This window comes from Coccidioides posadasii, chromosome 2 (genome assembly GCF_018416015.2).
Source record: "Coccidioides posadasii str. Silveira chromosome 2, complete sequence".
NCBI classification, from domain to species: Eukaryota; Fungi; Ascomycota; class Eurotiomycetes; order Onygenales; family Onygenaceae; genus Coccidioides; species Coccidioides posadasii.
The window spans coordinates 4477268-4497139 of record NC_089408.1 but is presented as its reverse complement, the minus strand read 5'-3'; the positions used below and the strand labels follow the sequence as shown (position 1 = coordinate 4497139).

Below are 19872 nucleotides of genomic sequence, written 5' to 3'. Positions count from 1 at the left end.
TGATCATATAGATGTAAATCCCTTCGTCACTAATACATTATTCTTAACCTGCCTAGAATACATATCCTTGCCAGTCTCAATCTCCGTGGTATTAAAAATACATGAAATCATCTCCCAAATATAACGACTTTGAATGAAAAATACGGTCCCCTTTTGAAAAGCATTGCTAGAACGCCATACAATATTTGAAGTATTTCTTCTAACCAAAGTAGAACGGTAAGAATATGAAACGAGGAGATCACGCGAAGTTATCAGTTCGATCTACCCAGATATCCTCCAGCTCGGCAAAGTTCTGGAAATGTAAAGGCCTGTGCTGATCATCGTAGAATCGCAATGGAGTGTCCACCTTGACGTACACAGGTCTCTTCTCCACGCTGCTGAACGAGCTGCCCATGAAGCTGTAATTCCACACATTGTTTTCAGGAACCAAGAAATAACCACGAATACGATCGCTGAGCAGTAGCTGACACTTCTCACCAAAGCTGGTCGAGAATCCCTGCGGTTGGTCTGAGCTCGTATCCTTGTTCTCGGCGCCCCATTTATAGCCTTGAGGAGTCAACGACCATGCAGACAAGGAAACGGAGCCCGGAGTAAAAGATACTGTCATAGTCACAGTCTTCTTATCCCATGATGGATGTGCATTCATTAGACGGGAGTGTTGCGTAACGTCCATAGCGGTCATATAAGATGGCTCGTTGCCCGACATGGTGTGGATAATTCCAAGCGGCTCAAGGTCGTTGAGATATTCGTGTTTTGGCAGTTGCTGGGGCAGCTGAACGTCTCGAGTGTTCCCAACTTGTGGTATCATGACGATGGTTATTATTTCCTTGATCTGTGCGTTATCGGGAGGTGAGCGACCGTATAAGAACGCAGCCACCTGAACCCGGAGGTCCGAGATCATAATGAATCGTTTGAGGATATTTTTTGGCATGATATACGTGAAATGTCCATCCTCTTGAATGTCCTCGGACGAGATATAGATATTGTTAGCCCGTGTCCGAAGATTCGATGTCGCAATGGCACGTGTACGCCACTCTGTCTTCGAGGCGAAGGACTGCTGCTCGTATTGAGACGTGGTCGTAACAATAATCTCTTCCCCGCGTACGTTTTGTGTCTTGGTAGTCACGGCGGTGAGCTGCTTTTGATCCTGTTGCTGCTTCTCCATTTCGGCGGCCTGCTGACGCTGTAATGACGGTGCACTAATCTCCATACCAAGAATAATATCCCGAACTTCGCTGCTGGTCAAACTCTGGGTGTTAACATTGTTCTTCTTGCCGTAGTCGTTCAAGATTAAATCACGGAGCTGAACTTCGAGTTTGATCCAATCCTCATCCGAAAGGGTAGGCCAGATATGGTGCTCTTGGGTAATTACACTCTTATCTGGACGCAAGAGAATCTTGGTCTTGTCAATGTTGACATGCAGTGCTCGGAGGATTAAAATCAACCGGGAGAAGGCAGTGTACGACGAGATTGTCTTTAGCCATTCGTCATACAAGTTGAACAGTACCATCTGTGGCTCCGTTGCCCGAAGAATCATATCTGCGAGTTTTTCAATCTTCATGGCGGCCTGGAATGGCAGTTGTAACTCGGAAGCTCGAATTGAAATGTTTGGGAAGTCAAGAAGATGCACTTCAAGAGGATCAAGAAGACCCTTTCTTGTAACAATCAACTGCTTGGGTTGTTCTTCAACTGGTAGAGATCGGATAAGCGCCGCCACTTCTTCTGCGGTTTTCCATTTAGCCAACTGACCCAGACGTTTTTGTCCGGCCCAAACGCTTGTGTGAATAATTTTCAAAAAGAGCTGGCCAGTACGCGGGTTGAAGATGAAAATGGCGCCGTTGATAGGCTTCGTCGTCAAGTTGCCTTCAAAGGTTTTGTGGATAGTGACACGATAGACATTGGTATCGTCGATGAATAGCTGGATTTGGTTACTGAAGAGTTCAGAATAATTTTGAGAGTTTAGAAACTCTTGGTTGCTCTCCGATGCATAAAGCTGCAGACCCTTGCGGATACGTTCTCTTAGGACGTACAAAGCTGGATTTGCCTTCATAACTTTGGCCATAGCTTGTTGGACGAGAGCTTTCAAACCAGGGAAGTACTGGCCATACGCAGAATACAGGTTATATGCCAGGTCGATACCGATCATCAGTCCAGTTGCCGAGGGATAGATGCTCATGCTATCCGTGGTATAATCAAGATATTTGGCACGGACATATCTTTCGATATCGTGAGAATCGTAATCGCCATATCTCAATTGTACATCCAACCAGAATTTGTTTGTCGTTGTGGCCTCGATCACATCCTTTGTATCGAATAAAAGTGAAGGGCGTGTGACGTTCCATTTATGTGTAGCGAATAAAAGGATATCGGCACAAGAACTGTTCATCTTGTAGGATTTACGCGGGTGAATAGTTTCCTTTTGAACCGTTTCAATGCCGAGTTGCTCGAGTTCCTGGTCGAATACCTGGCAAAGATCCATGACGACCGACTCGTGGATTTTCTGCCACAAATGTGCTCGGAAGATCTGGATCAGGGAGATCTTCAACGTTGGGATCTTGCCATGCAAGAAGATACCAGTAAGATCCAGCTGCACTTGGAAACCCACGTAAACATTGGCACGATTGATGGTAGGAGACCACCAAAGAGTGAAGCGACGATTGGGAATCTGGTTCAAACCGGATCTTTGGGCGTTTGTGAGCTTTTTGAATTTCATAGACTCTTCGAAGCCAGACGCTCTTTCCCAAAAGAGACCCTCCCAGGAAGGGAACGCGGTTGCCTTGAAAAGCGTGTGCTCCAAGATTGTTTCGACGCCTCCCAAGGCTTGGATGACGTCGGTACGGTAGGCGTTGAGATTCCACAGTTTGCCATCATGCCTTTGACTGGTCCACCAGAAAGGATTGCTTTTCATCAACTGATAGGTCTTGAACTCCGTACGAGTACGGAAACCTTTGTCAAAACTGAGCGTACTGCGATCCTTTTGGAACAAAGTGTTAATACGTGGAAGACCACGATCCCAGCTGTCTTCCAGATCCTCGAGAGTCAGTCGTCGATTCTGCTGGTTGGCTTCTTGTCGTTTCTGTGAATACTCCATCCAGACACGTTGTGAATCAATAAACTCGGCTTCCCACGGAATGATGTAACGGAAGATGTTAGGAATAAGCGTCTCTTCGTCATGTGACATTCCCGCTCTGTAGTGAGTGACTCCAGTGTCGGTCTGTTTGGACCACCGTTTGTCACTCGCAGGGATAAGGATGTGCGACCCGGATATCATGCCTAGCCCTCCTAATTCCTTGGGTGTATAGAACACCGCAGGAGGAAAACGAGAAGGCATCTTGGAGTTAAGGCCGATCTTCACTCGAGTTTGAATTTTGGTCTCGCACTTCACAATGGTATCTAGGAGGTTAACAGTCGAGACTGCAGCTTCACGGTAGTATGTGAAGAGCGCAATCAAGCTGGTATTCCATTTGTTCGCAATTTTGGTGAACGTAGTCGACCCAGACGACATAAGAATCTGTCGAATGCGATTATTGAATTTCTGGATATCTTCTTCCGTGACCTGAAGGAATGCATACGCAGTTCGCTCTTTCGTGGAATTATCCGTGAGGGACCAGACGCTGTCTTTTACCGAAAATTCCTCATTCTGGTTTCGAGTCTTTGGAAGGATACGCACTTCGAATCCGCACATGGAGAAGAGAAGATTAGGGTTGTCCCGGCTGTAGACACTCGCAAATGTGTCATCCCATTCAATTGTAGTTATAGACCTTGGAAGACGATTCTTCAAATCCCAGAACACGGCACGACCAAGGTTGACATCATGCCTCATCAGTCTCATCCTAGAATCTCTCGGCCAGCACTTTTTATTCTTATAACCGATAACATTTTCAAAGTTCGGGTCGGGCTGTTCGGTCAAAAACCGTTGGATCAAATCACGAGACTCGTCGGCGGTGAACCTAAAAAATACCCAGATTTTGTCAATGTATCTCGTGTAGAGACGGATCGGATGTCTGGTTTCTGTTGCTCGATCCCTGAACTGTAGGAAGTCGTTAGGGCTCTGGGGTGGACCGGCTAGCTCACTGGCTCGCTGCAGCCCGAGCAGGAGTAGATCGATCACCAAGCCATAGTACTGGAAGACGAAGCCGGAGAACTGGAGACCGCGGATTAGACCATAGCTGTTAGTGTGGTTCATATCCTTGTAGTTGAGCTGAACGTTGTTTTTAGACGTGATATAATCTGCCAAGTTATGGTCCATAATGAGACGGAGTAAGCGGTTGAGAAGTGTAAGATCAATCTTTTCATACACTTTCGAAAGCTCCGTCTCAATCATGACGTTGCATTCGCCGTCGGCGGTCTCCCACACATTTGAAAGGTTGTTGATGCCTTGGGCCCATTTATAAACGAGAAGCGGCGGCACTTCGGAATCAGAAGGTTTAATCCAGGACGGGAAAAGGTGGCGTTGATCAGCTTGATACCATAGATACTGGTCCAAATATGCATCGGTGATCTTCTCGATAGGCTCGATGTCATAAACTGGGTTGATATGACTATAGTTGTCGTTCATATCGATACCAACCTCTTTAAACGCTCGCTGAGTAAGAAGGAATCGCTTGATTCTCGCAAGAGTTGTGCCTGGGGAATCGTAGGCTTGTTCGATCAAAGCAAGTTCTTCTCGCTGGCTTTGATTCAAACGGCCTTTGACCGAATATGCCTCACGTAAACGTTCCAAGGCCAAAATCAAAATCTTTGTGTCGTGCTTGTAGGATACACTAGGGAACGGGATCGGTGAAAATTTGCGGGATTCAAGCCAATGAACGGTGGTAGTGTAGATAGCAACAGCTTCCTCAGAAGATACATACGGGCCGTCTTTCAGGTAGTTATGCTGTCGCTCTTGCTCAGCTTTCAACCATAGACGAGTTAAACGACCAAGGTTTTTCTTAGCCACTGTTTTATCAACGGTTGCTCCGCGCCGAATTCGCTCACGGTTGTAATGAGCGACCGATATCCACCAATCCGCCTTGCTCTTAACGTATCGCAAAATAATGTTCTCGATTGGAGCTGGAAGACCGGGTACTTTCCACGGAATGTTGCTCTTCCAGCATCTCCACGCTTCTGAAAGGTGCTGAAGGACTGTATTGACTTTGTTCTGCTTGATTCCCTCTGGCATCATGTCCATTAGATCCGCCATCACAGACGCTCGAAGCTCCAAGTCGAAATGAGACTCAACTCGCTGTTTGGTAACGGTCTTTGCCACTCCCTTACTATGTCGGCCTTCAAACTGTCTAGACAACAAATTTCCAAGCCATCGTTCAAGAAGAGGGATTATTCCACGGAGGAAGAAAAGCCACACTCTCCATGCAGGCGCCCAGAAGCCACAGCCAGGGCCCTTTCCTACAGGGCCGGAGTTGAAACGGTAATAAATTAGATGCTTCAGATCTTTGCAGGATCGGATCTGGTGCATGAGTTTGTACTTATATCTGTACATTCCGGTAAGCTGGCCGACATGGTTGAACGCATAGAGTATTCCATCTGCAAGCTGGAAAGCATCAATATTACCAAGGCGATACTGAACTTGGGCGTCGACGATCAGCTTGGTAAGTCGGAGGATTTCTCTCATTAAGTGGAACGCGTTTCCAAAGCGAGACTTTTTACGTTCTTTAGTTGTCAAGGTTTTGACGGGCTTGAGGTTAAAATTGTAATCCAAATGCAGGTATGTCAGGTTCTTCCGGTGGATTAGCAAATTTAGCATATTAAAACCTTGACGGCAAACTTGAAGACCAGCTTCCACCCAATCAATGGTGGTCTGCTGGAAAAACTTCGTTCCCTTTAAGGCTCTCAATAGATTTTGTTTGTTCTGAGCTTTCGGCTTTTTCTTATGCAGTTCATTGAGAACATATGTCTTGAGTAACTTTTGGTAAGACACCCGAACCTTTACGGGCTGACCTTGGGGACAATGTTCAAGATACCACTGCTTCACCAGAGGCACATCTTGTGCTCGTACCATTTTACCCGAACGTCTATCAAACGGATATGGAGCCCACCACAGACTAATAGCTGACGCTGTTTCGCTTGTATATAGCTCTTCGTCGGCTAAGAAAGGCTCAATATCACCAGGGAGCTCGAAATCATCTTCATCGTTTCCGGGACCGAAGATTTGATCTTCGTGGCTAACGGTGATGTTCTTTGGAGCGACCGATCGAGAAGAAATAGGATTAATAACGGGGTCGAAGTAAAACGCTGGAAGATTCGGATCGTCGGTTCGAACATATACAACCTGAGGATGAGAGTACCACGACAGCTTCACGCTTCTCGGTAATGAGTTGTACAAATAGGGAAAAGCGACCCTGTATTCAGTTCTAATTGGCGCTCGGAAGATGATGCGATCAATAGCGTTGAATTCACCGAAATCTTCGTCGTTAGGGTCTATATCCTTGTATAACGGCTCGAACCTTGGGCCACCCGGAATAGCAACGTTGAGGGCCTTTGCTGTTAGGAAACTATTCAAATCGAACATGTGGAAATAGTTCTTATCCACCACATCGCTCAGAAGCTGCCGACTGAGTCGATATAAGGTCGCCATTTGGGGGAGAGTCAGGTTCCACGTTTTGTAGCTAGGTCCATTCACATGAGGTGTATCAAGAAGAGGCCTATGGTCATAGAACCATTCATATACCGGGCCATCTTCACTTTCATCTAGCTCCATCTGAATGGGTTCTAGGGGCTCCACATCTTCAATGTTCTCCGACCATGATAAGGGAGGTTCCTCGTCATCAAACGGCGGAAATCGCATTCTCTTGAAATGCCTTCGGTCGCTCTTCTCCCGTCGCATACAGACCCACATAGTCGCCCATTGCGCATGGAAGACCGGCTCAATCACTCGAGGAGTTTCGTTGACAAGGGTCAAGCAGCCATTCACATGATAGAGCACTTTGACCTCTCTAGCAGACTCCCATGGCATCGGCATATTCTCCAATAGCTTCAATACAGCATGCGGCATAAACTTCAACGCTCCAAGGTAGCTTCTTTTATCAGTGCTGAACTTTTTCTGGGACACATCTCCGATATCCTTCACGATCTTTCGCAAATGCTCCGGCGGCATATCGGCCTTCTGGGTTTCCACAAATCCTGCCTTTCGCTTCTCCCCGAACCGATTCCGCTGTGTTCGAAGCCACTCCTTCTTCTTCTGCTCGAACTTGGCGACTCTTGGGTCGGCTGGTGGTCGGTATCCGGGGGGCGGAGGAGCAAGCGGCATGGAAGGGGGAGCTCCGGCGCCCCATCCTGGGGGCGGGGGAGGAGGCAGTGAAGCCATTATGGGTAATCAAGCTGCAAAACCAGGACTGTGTTTCGCGTCGATGATATGAACACCTCACGTCAGTTTCACCATGGGCGCCTCTGGAATATTGCGCACAGGGATGCCAAAACAACAAAAAGGTGGTTAAAGTAAAAAAAAGAGGGCAAATTGACGGTAAAGGTGAACTGTCGAGATAAACATCCCATCGAGACCTCTCAATAAAGCGACAAGGCGATGCGCGTTGAAAGATTTCCCTGAAGTGGCGACGTCGGATCTTGGCATGAGCTAGTCTACTTTGGGGTTAGCGCTAACTCGCCAAAATTTTAGTGCATCCAGCCCGCAACCCACACAAATCGGGGTTGCTCACTGAAATCTTATCGACGACGACAACGACGACACCGCCATCCTCCAGAACCGAATCTCACAAGTCGCTGAGATTAGAGGACAGTCAAAATGGGAAATACCAGACTCCAATACGTGAGTTCAAAGTGTCATTCCGGGGGACCAATTGAGGGAATATGCTGACCGAGTTTTTTTTTTATCCAGCGACGAAGGAACCCGTATGTGCACCTCTCACGATCACCAGGCTTACGACATGAAATTCAGAGTGAAATTAACAAACGAATGCGCTACCAGGTACAAGACGCGGTCCAACAAGGTCCGTGTGATCAAGACTCCGGGTGGTGAACTTCGATACCTCCACATCAAGAAGAAGGGTACCGCACCAAAATGCGGTGATTGCGGTATCAAGCTCCCAGGAGTGAGTCTCCCTTTTGGCTGGTTTTACAATTCGATTTGGGGATAATTTTGGGGGCGCAATATTTTGGAAACAATGCGGTTTGGATTGCGAAACTATGGTGGTTATGCGATACTGATGGTTCTTGACCAAAGATTCCGGCTCTTCGTCCCCGTGAATACTCCCAGATCTCCCGCCCAAAGAAGAATGTCACCCGCGCCTATGGTGGCTCCCGTTGCGGAAACTGCGTCAAGGACCGGATCGTCCGTGCTTTCTTGATTGAAGAGCAGAAGATCGTCAAGAAGGTTCTGAAGGAGTCGCAAGAGAAGGCCGCTGCCTCGGCGAAGAAGCGATGAAGGGATGAGAAAATGTTGTCGGATACGGTGATGGGTCTGGTATGACGTTGGATTGCACCGGAGTTCTGGGACATACATGGCATGGGATAACGAAGCAATCACCCATGCTTATCTTACCTGCTTGCACGAGCTTTCCAATGAAATCCTGTTACGGGGGATAGTTAATGGCCCTATTTTATTTATGGGATGCTTCATTTTGTTGGCTGTCATTAAACCAGCAGTGTCAAAGAATTACAATACCTTGAACATAAAATTTCAGCGTGGCCAACCTATCGATCACTAAGAGCTTCAGTTACCTTTTGAAGTCCTGACTCTGTACTTGCACTCGGTTGGGCGAAACAGCCTCAAGTCTTTCGGAACGGTGAAGCATGGATTGACAAATATAGATTTTTGACGAAATATCAGGAACAGATGCCCGCTGGCCGGCCTACATCATTCGGTATGCTCCGTAGAGAATTCTGAGTCGGTTCACGTTTTGCGCATCTTGGATGAGACTGCCCTTTGAATGCACAATAACGAGACTTGGCATGGCTTGCCCACACAAAGGGGGGGCAGCTGTCCGAAGAAGTGCCTGTCAAGCTAGAAGACGCTTTCTCAGTCATGTTGGGTTCTGGATCTCGCTGCAGTTTTTCCATTCGGTGCTCTGTACGTATGCAACATGGCCGGTAAACTGCAGCGCTATTCATGGCACAGCGAATTGATGGCGGCTAATAGTCCTATCATCGATTAACATGCAATATCGTGCCACAAAAATTCGCCAGTTCGGATGCATGATCCAGGTAAATTTAGATGCTCGCGCCATGAAAGGCTAGTAGAGTTGGACTTCCATTCAAGGATCTTTGAGTGATGCAGAGGATGTGCCAGCCGAGCAACAGCCTTCCAAGGCTTCTCATATTAATATGTGTTCCGTAACGAAGGACCTGTGCCCATTGTAGAGGACAGTGGCTCCACGCTAATGACTATGTTCCCTACAAAACCAGCAGAAGAATGAGTATCTGCCATCCTTTGCTTGGTGCTTTGGAGGTATGTGCAAGAAGAAAATCGCAGGAGGGGGCCTTCTCATTCCCTGAACAATGGGGACTGTGGGAGGAAGCAGGCAGCGGGCTTTTACGGCTCTGGCCCACCGGAATGCGTCGAGACCTACACACATCGCTAATCCTGCATGGATGCGATCATCTCTGCAGGATGGCAGCCATTTCTGAAGAGCTCCAGCTTGCCAAAGATGCTCAAGAAAGAGGGGGGATGTAAGATCGACCACAACAGTCGTTCGAAGAGACCAGTGGCACATCATCTGAGACCTGGCCACGGCGTAGAGGAAAGAGGGCACATCTCCAAGCGTCCCACGATATCGAGGCAATTGCAAAGTCCCAAACACAGGGGTATTCTTAGCCCAACTCGAGAGATCTCGAAGTGACATGTTTAGGGCATATGCATGCCATGGACCCTCAAAATAGACTTCACGACATCGAAAACTTCTCGCTCACGATAAGAGGAAGGTAGGTTTCAAACGCATGTTTGATTAGACTTGAACTTGGTATGGATGAGGCGCGGTTGCCCCTGGTCGAATCCTTGTTAGATATTGTCCAAACGTTGGACTAGGCCGTGGACGCCGCATTGCTCATCCGACCCCAACGTCCTCGAAGACCCGGGTCATTGGCACACCCTCTGCCCAGCCGTTTTTGTCTCGTTGCAGCAACGGATTAAATCGGTCTAGAAAAGACAGGCTGCGGATGGACGGGGTAGCTATTCCGCGCTTCCGTCCGATAACTTGTAAGTATGTCCATCCTGCAGAACTTCGAAAGGTCGGTACGACACGGAGTAAGTTCTGGATCGGGCCGCTAAATGCAGCCACGGATCGCAAGTTGGTCGACGGAGTACTGAGGGAATCCTTGAAGCCAGAGAGGTTGTATTCTGCACCTCCGTTCGAATATCCGTCCCGTCTGAGAAGTTGCGTTGACCATACGGTCGTGACCTGGCTGAAGACTTGGAGATAGGTCTTCAAGAAAGTGGTACTGGTCGGTTTCAAAATACGAAGCCACCTGGATTCAATGCACGGATGTATGTATGGACATACGGTACGTCGTTCTTGCGAGCAACAATCGAAGATAGTTTCATTATTGCATGGAGACACCTTCCCATGGTTCGTTCGTGGATGCAGGGCGGCAGGCGCATTTGGTTCTTGTGTATTCAAGGCTTGCATCCCACATGTAAGTCTTCGTTGAACCGAGTAAACAACAATAACTTTAATCGGTGCCGATCTTGCAAGACTTTTGAGGATTTGGATAGATCAACTTCGGAGATATGTTTGTTTCATTGAAACCAGGCGAGGACCCTGAGAATCATGGATCGGGACATATTCGTGGACGGATGGCAGATCCGGCCCATTCAAACGCATGGATGGCGCAGTCCAGACAACGACGATGAACTGGCGCAGGATGCACATCCCATCCACTTGATTAGCCTGCGGAGAGAACACGCACTTGAGGGAGAAAACTACAGAACATAGGATATTTCCTTATCGGTCTAGGATCGAATCGTTACCAACAGGACCCTTGCCTAGCCTAGGACAGAACCAATAAACCACCGGCGACGTGGCCGAGAGGGCTGCAGCCTACACTCTCGAGGCTCGAGCACAAGGACAGTCAAACAAGTAGCCATCACCATTCGAGCTTGCATCGACCCGTCAGGTCAGAACCATAGTTCGTGCTGGGGATGTCTGACAGGAAACCGCCGAGTTTAGCTTTAGATACCTCCAAGCCGCCCATTCATGCAGAGTGCACTTCGAGGTGCAGCAGTTAGCGTACACTAAGTTTTTCCCCGACTGTTGCGCTATCGTGCTGTTAACCCAGGCGTTGCCCTACGAGTGACAAGGAAGATAGCTTGTCGCTCGCCACCGCATCTCGTTCTTGCGTTCCGCACCTTACCATCGACGGACCATGCAATTGAGGAGACCTCGACCAAAGAAGTGGTTGACGAGCCTCTCGATCCGAGACAAGTTGCACGGACTGTCAGGCATGAACTATTGGCTTCAGGTTTCCCATAAGAGGCGGCCGGGGATTGTCGGGAAATGCGTCCAAGCACATCATGACGACAGCGGTCAACTGAGGGATTATCTTCACGGGCAAGGGACGGCCGGGTGGGACCTTACATGAAGATTGCTGGCGGAATGCGGCGGAAACCAATCAACACGGTTATATTTCACCTTCATCTCGAATGATAATGTTTCCAGGAATATAGAGTCCCTTGAAGCCTGAACGAACCCGGCATCTTCTCTCAAAGGTTCTGGGTAGGGTAGATACATTACTGAAATCTTCTAATCCCGGATCATGATGATTTCCTGCAACATTTGAGCCATATCAAGTTCTGCCAAGTATCTATCATGATTGGCCTCGTTTCCAATCTTGAAAGTGAGATAACTCACACCTCTCCAGCGCAGATCATAGAATAAAATTTTTCAAAGAACTAAACAATATCATACAATCATTACATGCAAGGAGGACGTATTTTCAAAGCTGGCCGTATGCGTCGTCGAGTCATCCATGAATGCGAAAAGGGCCTTTCAACATGGACCGTTATGCCAACGCCCAAAGGGTTCAGATAACTCCCGGAATACATAATGCTCCAAGTGCACCGACACCCCCACCAGAGTAAACGAGCTGAAATGCGAAGAAGATGCGCAGTACTCCGCAAAGAACTTAAAAAATAGATATACTATGCATCTGACTGCAGGAAGGCGACGTTTGCAAGGCAAGGAAAAAAGCAACTCCAAATTAGGGAAACGATGGCGGGAAGGGGGAAAAAGCGGCTCCTCTTTATCCACAAAAGTCAAATCTACATAAATGAATTGAAATCTAAGCCAATCGTTTCACTATCCAGGGTAGAGCAATCGGAGATCAACCCTCCTCCGCCAGTGCGTATGTTGTGATAGAAAATTGGAGATTCAGGCGGGAAGTCAGTGCAGCCGGAGAGATCGCTAAAATTGTAACCTCCTAGAGTAAGATTCATTTCAAGATTCGCTGGAGATATGGGTTGCTCCTCTTCGCCGTGCGTCGTATAGGCCACGATGCCTTCAGAGTTGTCAGACTGCATGTGGCGGGAAGAAGAATGATTTTCTCCTGCTCTCTGTGCTTCTTGGAGGGCTCGCCTAAACTTCGCTGCTTTTTTGGCTGCGCGTCCACCTTTTGCTCCCGATCGTTGCCGCTGCGGCGCCGGTTGTTCAGACTTTGTAGTCTTTTTATGGATGCCTGGCTTCCTGTACCTTGTTGTTGACTGCACGCCGTGTTTTATCGCTCGTTCAGTGAGAACCCAAACATTTCCGGATTTCTTTGGCGATCCTCCAGGGGAGGAGATTTCTCGAACCGCTTCGAATGCCTATGGGGACTTTTAGAGTATGACACTGTGATTGACGAGACTCACGCAACTTACAGCATTCATGGAGAGGTTATGACGAATACTGTTCTGCCAACCTTTTGAATCTGGGTCTTTGGCCTTGTTGGTGTGCTTTTCGAACCATTCGTAGATTTCTTTGAGGACCATGCCGTGCCCGGGGGCAGACATAAGTGCTTTCCAGATCAGTATTGCATACGGCTCATCTGATGGAATACCATCTGTATCTGAATCTTCCTCCGAGAGCCCGATTCCTATGTCAGGCACAGAGCGTGGTTGTAACAACGGCAGCAAATCCCCCAATGGGCTGGACGCCATTGAATTATCGGTGTTAAAGTATGAATAAACGGCGCTCCCGGGCCGTGAAGTGGAGCCTTCAAATGACGGACAAGATCCAATGCAGCTTTGCAAATCGTAAGATGGAGCGATTTCCTTGTCGGGAACCGACACAGGAGAATTCAACTCTTGGTGCTCATGCGCGGTTTGGAAATCTTTAAATGTTGCCAAGTGGTCAATGTTCTCGGGAGTAGGGAATGATCTGTTGATATCAATCCAGCTTTCATGTTCGTATTGAGCATGTCCGAAGCGGGATGGTGAAGAGGGTATGTTTTCTAAAACATCTGGAGCTTGGTGATAGAAGAGCCCAGAATCGCCGGAAAGCTCATTCATGTCGAATTCCCAAGTATATGGATCGGAAAGAGAATCTTGCACTGAATGTGAACTATAGTTTTCTGAAAGGTCCCTTGAGTTGAGCATGTTTATGGCAAAATGCGAAAGAGAGAATTCATCGAGGGGGCCAGCTGGAGATGAAACAGGTTCAAGAGGGAATGATGGTTGCTGCAAGGACAGTTTCTCATTCAGGCGCGGTATGTTTAAAGGGGTGTAAGTTGTATGTGCCTGTGCACTATGAACAGAATGAGACATGGGAACTTCTTCCATCTTCCTCTTTGGCGTAGCTGAACCACGCAAGTCACTTTGTTCAAATTGTAACCAGGTGGGGTCAACAGATTCTATGAACGTGTGACTAAATTGAGGAGAAGATATTTAAGACCAGGGCTTGTGAGACTAAGTTAAGGAAGAGAATCGGCAGTCTTCCGCAAGTAAATGGAGCATTAGAAAAGCAAGTAGTTGAAGCAACTTACAGCATGGGACGGGGCACAAGGATACATGCTTGCTCCCCGCAAGCCGTTGAGAGGGAATGATAGAAAAGGAGCAAACAAAGAATGAGTATCCAGAAGTTAGACTGCAATTCAGTATAACATGGTGTTTAGCCTGAAGGTAGAGTCCTTGTGGAACAGCAACCAGTCCATATGTATGTAAGGCCAATTATTATGCAGGGATAGCCAAGATCCGCCTCTACAGTAGCGTGGTAGAACCGGGAAAGGAATAGAAATGTGTCAAACTGCCTAGGTCAACGCATAGTGATGCTGGATTGGGCGCGCACGGGAAGCTGCATGAGGATTGGAAATCTGTCACTAGTTACATTCTGCAAAACTGTAGCGCAGCAGGTGGCTGAGGCCACTAAATAGTGGACAGACAAAGCTTCTGGAAGCCTTATTATTTTCTAGATCATCCCCCACAAAACCAATAAGAATCAGGCGTGTGAGAGGCACATGTAACAGATTCCAAAAGTCTCTGGCCACTAGTTCAACATGAAGATCCCAATAGAACATATGTATGCTTTGAGAATCAAATTACCACCTGAGTGTAATACGTACCCCAGAATTCGAGAAATAGCCACCGGTTTGCTTGCACCCAAAACATCCGATCAGCTTGGCCATAAGAGAGGCGACCCGGCATTTATTTCACTGCCCGATCTCGTTCGAAGGGAATGGCGCGAAAAGATCCTAAAGTTTCGGCAGGCATTTGAAGTCTTTGCGATGCTAGAATTAGCATTGGATCTATATTCAGAAGCCTTGGAGTTACTGAATATTAATACTTATAAGCCTGAGGCGAGTTGTACAGTGTCCCAAATCTGCATGGCGGCTAAGACCCTGATGCTTAAATATATTGCTGCCAAAATAAAAAAGAAATCGGCCCGATATTCATCACCGACATAAAGGGATCGTAACGGATTGGCTGATCCGGGATGCCACAACTGGTGTACAACACAACTGCATACAACCAATGAAATGCTGGGTCGAAATCCTTTTCACTGGGACAATGGCCTCATTTGCGGTAGTAAATCTATGATGATTACTGTTAGAGATTTGACTCAATTTAACAACCTCAACAGAACATACCTTTTTAAACTGGAAGTGTAACTGTAAAATACCCTGTAGAAAACAGCCTATGTTAAAATACTGTCCAACTACATTGCGCAAAATGGGATGCTTACCTTTTCGAAAGTGCTTTTGAAGCCTCTTTCTCGCTTGGCGCTGTAGTCCCATTCTTTATCCACGATTCTAAAGGCAAGATCCTCATACGGTGGACCTGCAATGAAACGAATGATGCACGTATCTTCCTCCCCAGCAGGCGCGAACGATTGACCACGTTTTCTTCCATGCTCACGCTCTATTTTATAGGTTGGAGCTTTAGTTTTATCGATAAGGTCGGGATAAAATATATTGAATTTGTATCCTTGAACAACCTTCGGTGGCGGGTCGTCATAGTCATAGTGAGTCTGATTGTATTTATTCCATTCATAGCCCATCTGAACGCGGTTAAAATATCGCGGTTTACGGGGTCGATATTTATTAGCCCAAGCTGGCTTGACCGTTGTGTTTACAACTTCTTCGCCAGCGAAAATCTCTTCGTTCTCGCTAATACCCCTGGCAACCTCTCTTTCATAGAGGGCCTTGGTGGCTTGGGAAAAGTCATCATTCGGGGCTGACATAAAGCGAGGCGCAACCGCAGAGATGGTGGACGATTCTTGAGTATGAGAGACAATAGGTCCTGACTTGTCTGCTGATCGCTGGCGTAATGGCGCGTAGCCCATTTTCAGGATTTTCTTCCGGTCAGATGCCTATGCTAGGGTTAGCACCGTGAATAACATAATTTCAAAACTTGTAGCGTACCACTCGAGAAAGGAACGACTTCTCGTCAAGTATTTCAAGGGATTTATCTTGGGATTGGAGCTGCAAAAGCGGTTCTGGATCAAGCTCCCGGATTGTTTCCTCCTCTTCCGGAGACATTCCTGTGGTACCAGCTCCTTCATATGGCGCAAGAGGAGCCAGCTTGTTTTGCACATTCACTGCTTCTTCCCGCTGCTGCTTCCGTAACTCTTCGACCCTTCCTTTAATTACGGCTTGATAAACTCGTCTGAGCTTCGCTCGAGCTTTCCAAACCGTGAGACTCTTCAATAGTTGCTCCCAGTAATCCGTATCAACCGGCTCCTTCGAATTCAATTTTCTTCGTATTTGTACCTCAAGGGTGGCTAATTCCTCGTACGACTTGGGGCTCAATATTCGATTAATGTCTGCGGCAACGGAGCTCACCGCCCTATCCTCCGGCGCCGTAGATTCGGCCCGCTGTCGTCGATCCCTGCAAATCACGTTCATGGTCTAGACAATTAAGTCAGTCTTAGTTTGTTGATACTGTGCGGTATTTTTGGAGAACATGCCTTCCAGTATTCTTGATTATCAGGATTGGTTTCAAGCTTGAGAAATGTGTCGATATCTTGCTCAAGACTCATCAGCTGGGAAACAGACAAGCCCTCAAAAACACCTTCAGGATCCACTAGATCAAGTTCGGAGTCGGGAATTTCATCGTCAAGAGGGTTCCTGGTTGGATCGATAACGCGCAGGGTGACCGTAAGCCAGTCAATGGGCTTCGCTCGGCCTTCTTTTACCCGTATTTCAGCCTTTTTTTTCGCCTGTCTAAGCACAAAGGTATCCTCTTGCGCAACCCACTGGCGCATTTGTTCATCTTCCTGGAGTTGGTTGAGTCGTGCTTGTTCTTTCATGCTCCAATGCTGTCGATTGCCATCGTTCGCGCGGGTCCTATCGACGTGACGGATCTTTTCAGGGCGCTTCCAAGGCGGAGACCGAGATCGACTCCGCTTTGATCCGGATTTATCGCGAGATGTAGAGGACATATTTGCAGGTTGTGGTGATGCTGACGGCGCCAGGCTTGGTCTTGGGCCACCGGTTCCTTCTCCTGGTCTCGATAGAGTCTTGGGGAAAATGGGAAACACAGCCGAGTTCGGGAAACCTTCCCGTTCAACCCCGACGACGAGTTTGAGTACTGCGCAAAGTAAACTTAGGCATCAGCTCCAGGCTGCACATATGGAGCGCTATAAATTGTAAAGGAACTGCTGTCCAAAAGTTTGAAAACTGTTCCAGCTGCCTTTATTTTTTTTTTTTTTTTGATTACTACTGTGTTTCTGGAAATGCGGCCACTCTGGAAAAGACTGCCGCTCGAAGGCCAGAGCTTGAGCCCTGCGCTCTACATCAGCTTTACCACCGGCTCAAATGGCTACGAACTTCTCCTCACAGATCTGGCGCATGTCTGGTCCGAATGTCTTACTCGCAAGCAGATCCTTGTGAACTCATCGAAATATGACACTACCATCGATCCTAACCAGGACGATGACCAGTATTTTGTTTTACTTCAAAAGATTGACGACGCACTAAGTGGAAAGAAAGGATCTAGACTTTCCCTGCGTGGGCAGAAGCATGGGAATGGTCTCAATTTATCCACAGAAACAGACCTGCCCTCGCCGCTGGAGCCTCTGACATGGAAAATGGATTTATCCCAGCTACGCCAAGCGGCTTTTACAAAACACGTCTTTCTGCCAGTTCTCAGGGAAGCAGCCAGCACCGAATCGCGGATGCGATCACTTATTGACAAGCTGAAAGAGAAAGATTGGGCGCTGGGTAAATTGTTTGATAAAATAGAGGCCTCTGGGATTGATCTCAGCACGGTGTTTCCATCACTGACTGGTGTGAGACATGGTCGCAGGGAATCAGTATTTTCACAGGCGTCAAAAATGATTAAAGGCGTCGCTCCCTTCGATGAGAATGCTTGGAATTCAGAATGTATGGAGCAGTCTCCTAATGAGTCAATAAAAGAGACTATAATCAAGGACTTTTCGGCCACTGAATCTCCGCTTGATTTGGAGACAGTGGAGAATATGAATGATGATTGGTGGACTCGAATTCGGGATTCGGATTCTGCTATCGTGGGCCCTGTTGCGTCTCGTAAAGTAGCTACGAAGAATCCACCGCCAAAGCCGGCGGAAGAAATTTCTACTGAAAGTGACGATGATTTTGAGGTATGTAAATGAGTCCGAGTTCGAGAGGAAATTCAAAGTCGCTAACAAAGCTAGACTCGCCAAACGCCTCCCCGTTTTAAAAAACGCCCACGAGCTCCTAGCTTAGCAGGCAGTGAACCTGAGAGCATACCATCCCTTGGGAAGGGAAAAACGCGCGAGTCCACTGCAAGCCCTGAACCACCTCGACCAACTGCACCGCCAAAGCAGACAAAAAGATCCAAGGGTCTTGGCATCATAGGCTCTAAGTCGCCAAAAAAGGAACTGCCAGCCGAGGGTTCGACTGGCTATGATCTCTCAATGCAACCAGAGAAGCCGAAGGCCAAGTCAAGCGGGTTTGGGAGAATTGGTGGCAGAAAGCTAAAAGCTCCGAGGGTCGAAGACACAAATTCCGATAGTTCAACAGAATCGGATGTCCCTCCTGGTGCCTTTACAAAGAAGCCGTTGGCGCAGGAGCTATCAACGGAGTCAGGAGATGAAGCAGATCTTGCATTACGTCCAAGCAAACCACAAAAGCCGAAGTCAACAGGCCGCGAAGAAAGCGACAAACCCTCGCCACCTCCAAAGAACAAGTCAACAATGGCGGGCGCCGGGCGAGTCCTTGGGCAGATAGGTGGCAAGAAAAAGGACAAGGGGCCCAAACCGGAGGAAAGCAAAAGCAAAAGCAAACAACCACCTCAAGAAAACATAGATGACACATCCACGCATGACCAAGTCGAACCTTCTCACGCTACCGCGCCCAAAATGGCGAAACGGGAAAGCAAGCTCGGTATGATTGGGGGCGGCAAATCACCCCGTAAACAAGCTGCAACAAAAAGCCAGGCCATCATCCCTTCAATAGCTACCCGGAAAGGTGAAGCATCCGACAAGGGGAACGGCCCGATATTCATAAAAACGGAGCAATCAGAAGCTCCAAAACGGTCAAAATCTCCAACACTGCAAATCCAAGCTCCCCAGAAAGAAGGGTCTGTACCAACAAACGAAACTCCAGAAGAACGAGCGAACAGAAAACGAGAGGAATTAAGGCGGCAGTTGGAATCAAAGAGTGGCCCTGCGAAGAAGAAGAGGAGGTTTTGATAATCACGCCATTCAAAGTGTGTCCCTTCAGCTGCTCGATTTCGATATTTAATTTGTCTCTTAGCGAATTGCCTTGTCTGATTAATGATGAAATACTCCATATACCCACATTTACTCTGTGCCTTTCGAATTTTCTTTTTTTTTTTTTTTTTTTTCCCTTTCTTTTTTGCTTTCCCAGTCAATATCTCACTGCTGGAAGGATGTTTGTCTTTCCATACGGCATCTCATTGGCCAGGCTTCGGCGAGAATGTGGCTTAGTTAAGCTTTTTCTTGCGCGCAGGCCATGACGTCACCGCCGCCGCGACTGTCATCAGAGCAGTGAAAGCTGTTGGGCACACAGTCAACTCGACGGCCGAAGCGATGTGCTGTACATGGATAAGGCAATGGTACTCCTATGAGCACAAGCGTTCAGGCACCATCAACTTGCGCAACACTTCCAAGATCCCGCCCCAAGCGTACGAAGTAAGCTAATGCTAGAACGGCGAAACGCCCAACGCAATCAATCAATCAATCATACAATCTGCTACGACCCTCTCACAGCATGTCGGAGTGACTCATTAGGTATCATATAGTGCATATGACTTCAGATTCAAGCATTGAGGCCCACACTATCGCGCTTAAAAATGCAAGATGAAGCGTCAATGTGGGATAAGTAGGATGTGACACAGAAGAGCAAACAAAACCTGCCCACCATGCAAAAGTAGCAAAGCCACGCAAGGAAAAAAGAAGCCTCACTCGTTCCCAGGAAATAAGGCTAAGAAATAGAATGCTCCATCAATACCGGGCGCATTATGTCCACCCATGCTCATAAATTGGGTAA

General features: G+C 47.6%; 6 protein-coding genes across 6 annotated transcripts; 2 read left to right on the top strand and 4 right to left on the bottom strand.

Annotated features, from left to right (window-relative positions):
- Nucleotides 1–216: 216 nt before the first annotated feature.
- On the bottom strand, nt 217–7303 carry PRP8 (pre-mRNA-splicing factor 8; the record flags this gene model as incomplete). Its single annotated transcript, XM_003071635.2, has 1 exon — nt 217–7303. The coding sequence occupies one exon, from the start codon at nt 7301–7303 to the stop codon at nt 239–241; it is 7065 nt and encodes a 2354-aa protein (XP_003071681.2). The 3' UTR covers nt 217–238.
- Nucleotides 7304–7738: 435 nt separating this feature from the next.
- RPL34 (60S ribosomal protein eL34) lies at nt 7739–8377 on the top strand (the record flags this gene model as incomplete). The annotated part of the gene is made up of 4 exons (XM_003071636.2): nt 7739–7762; nt 7832–7845; nt 7922–8045; nt 8177–8377. 4 exons carry the CDS (start codon nt 7739–7741, stop codon nt 8375–8377), a joined length of 363 nt encoding a protein of 120 aa, XP_003071682.1.
- A 1618-nt stretch (nt 8378–9995) lies between these two features.
- D8B26_003905 (uncharacterized protein) lies at nt 9996–10516 on the bottom strand (the record flags this gene model as incomplete). Its single annotated transcript, XM_066124302.1, has 2 exons — nt 9996–10389; nt 10452–10516. The coding sequence occupies 2 exons, from the start codon at nt 10514–10516 to the stop codon at nt 9996–9998; spliced, it is 459 nt and encodes a 152-aa protein (XP_065980382.1).
- A 1692-nt stretch (nt 10517–12208) lies between these two features.
- Nucleotides 12209–13702, bottom strand: D8B26_003904 (uncharacterized protein; the record flags this gene model as incomplete). The annotated part of the gene is made up of 2 exons (XM_003071637.2): nt 12209–12748; nt 12803–13702. The coding sequence occupies 2 exons, from the start codon at nt 13700–13702 to the stop codon at nt 12209–12211; spliced, it is 1440 nt and encodes a 479-aa protein (XP_003071683.2).
- A 995-nt stretch (nt 13703–14697) lies between these two features.
- On the bottom strand, nt 14698–16799 carry D8B26_003903 (uncharacterized protein; the record flags this gene model as incomplete). The annotated part of the gene is made up of 5 exons (XM_003071638.2): nt 14698–14950; nt 15007–15039; nt 15102–15728; nt 15781–16266; nt 16326–16799. 5 exons carry the CDS (start codon nt 16797–16799, stop codon nt 14933–14935), a joined length of 1638 nt encoding a protein of 545 aa, XP_003071684.1. The 3' UTR covers nt 14698–14932.
- A 294-nt stretch (nt 16800–17093) lies between these two features.
- On the top strand, nt 17094–19052 carry D8B26_003902 (uncharacterized protein; the record flags this gene model as incomplete). The annotated part of the gene is made up of 2 exons (XM_003071639.2): nt 17094–17978; nt 18033–19052. 2 exons carry the CDS (start codon nt 17094–17096, stop codon nt 19050–19052), a joined length of 1905 nt encoding a protein of 634 aa, XP_003071685.2.
- Between the last annotated feature and the right edge of the window lie 820 nt (nt 19053–19872).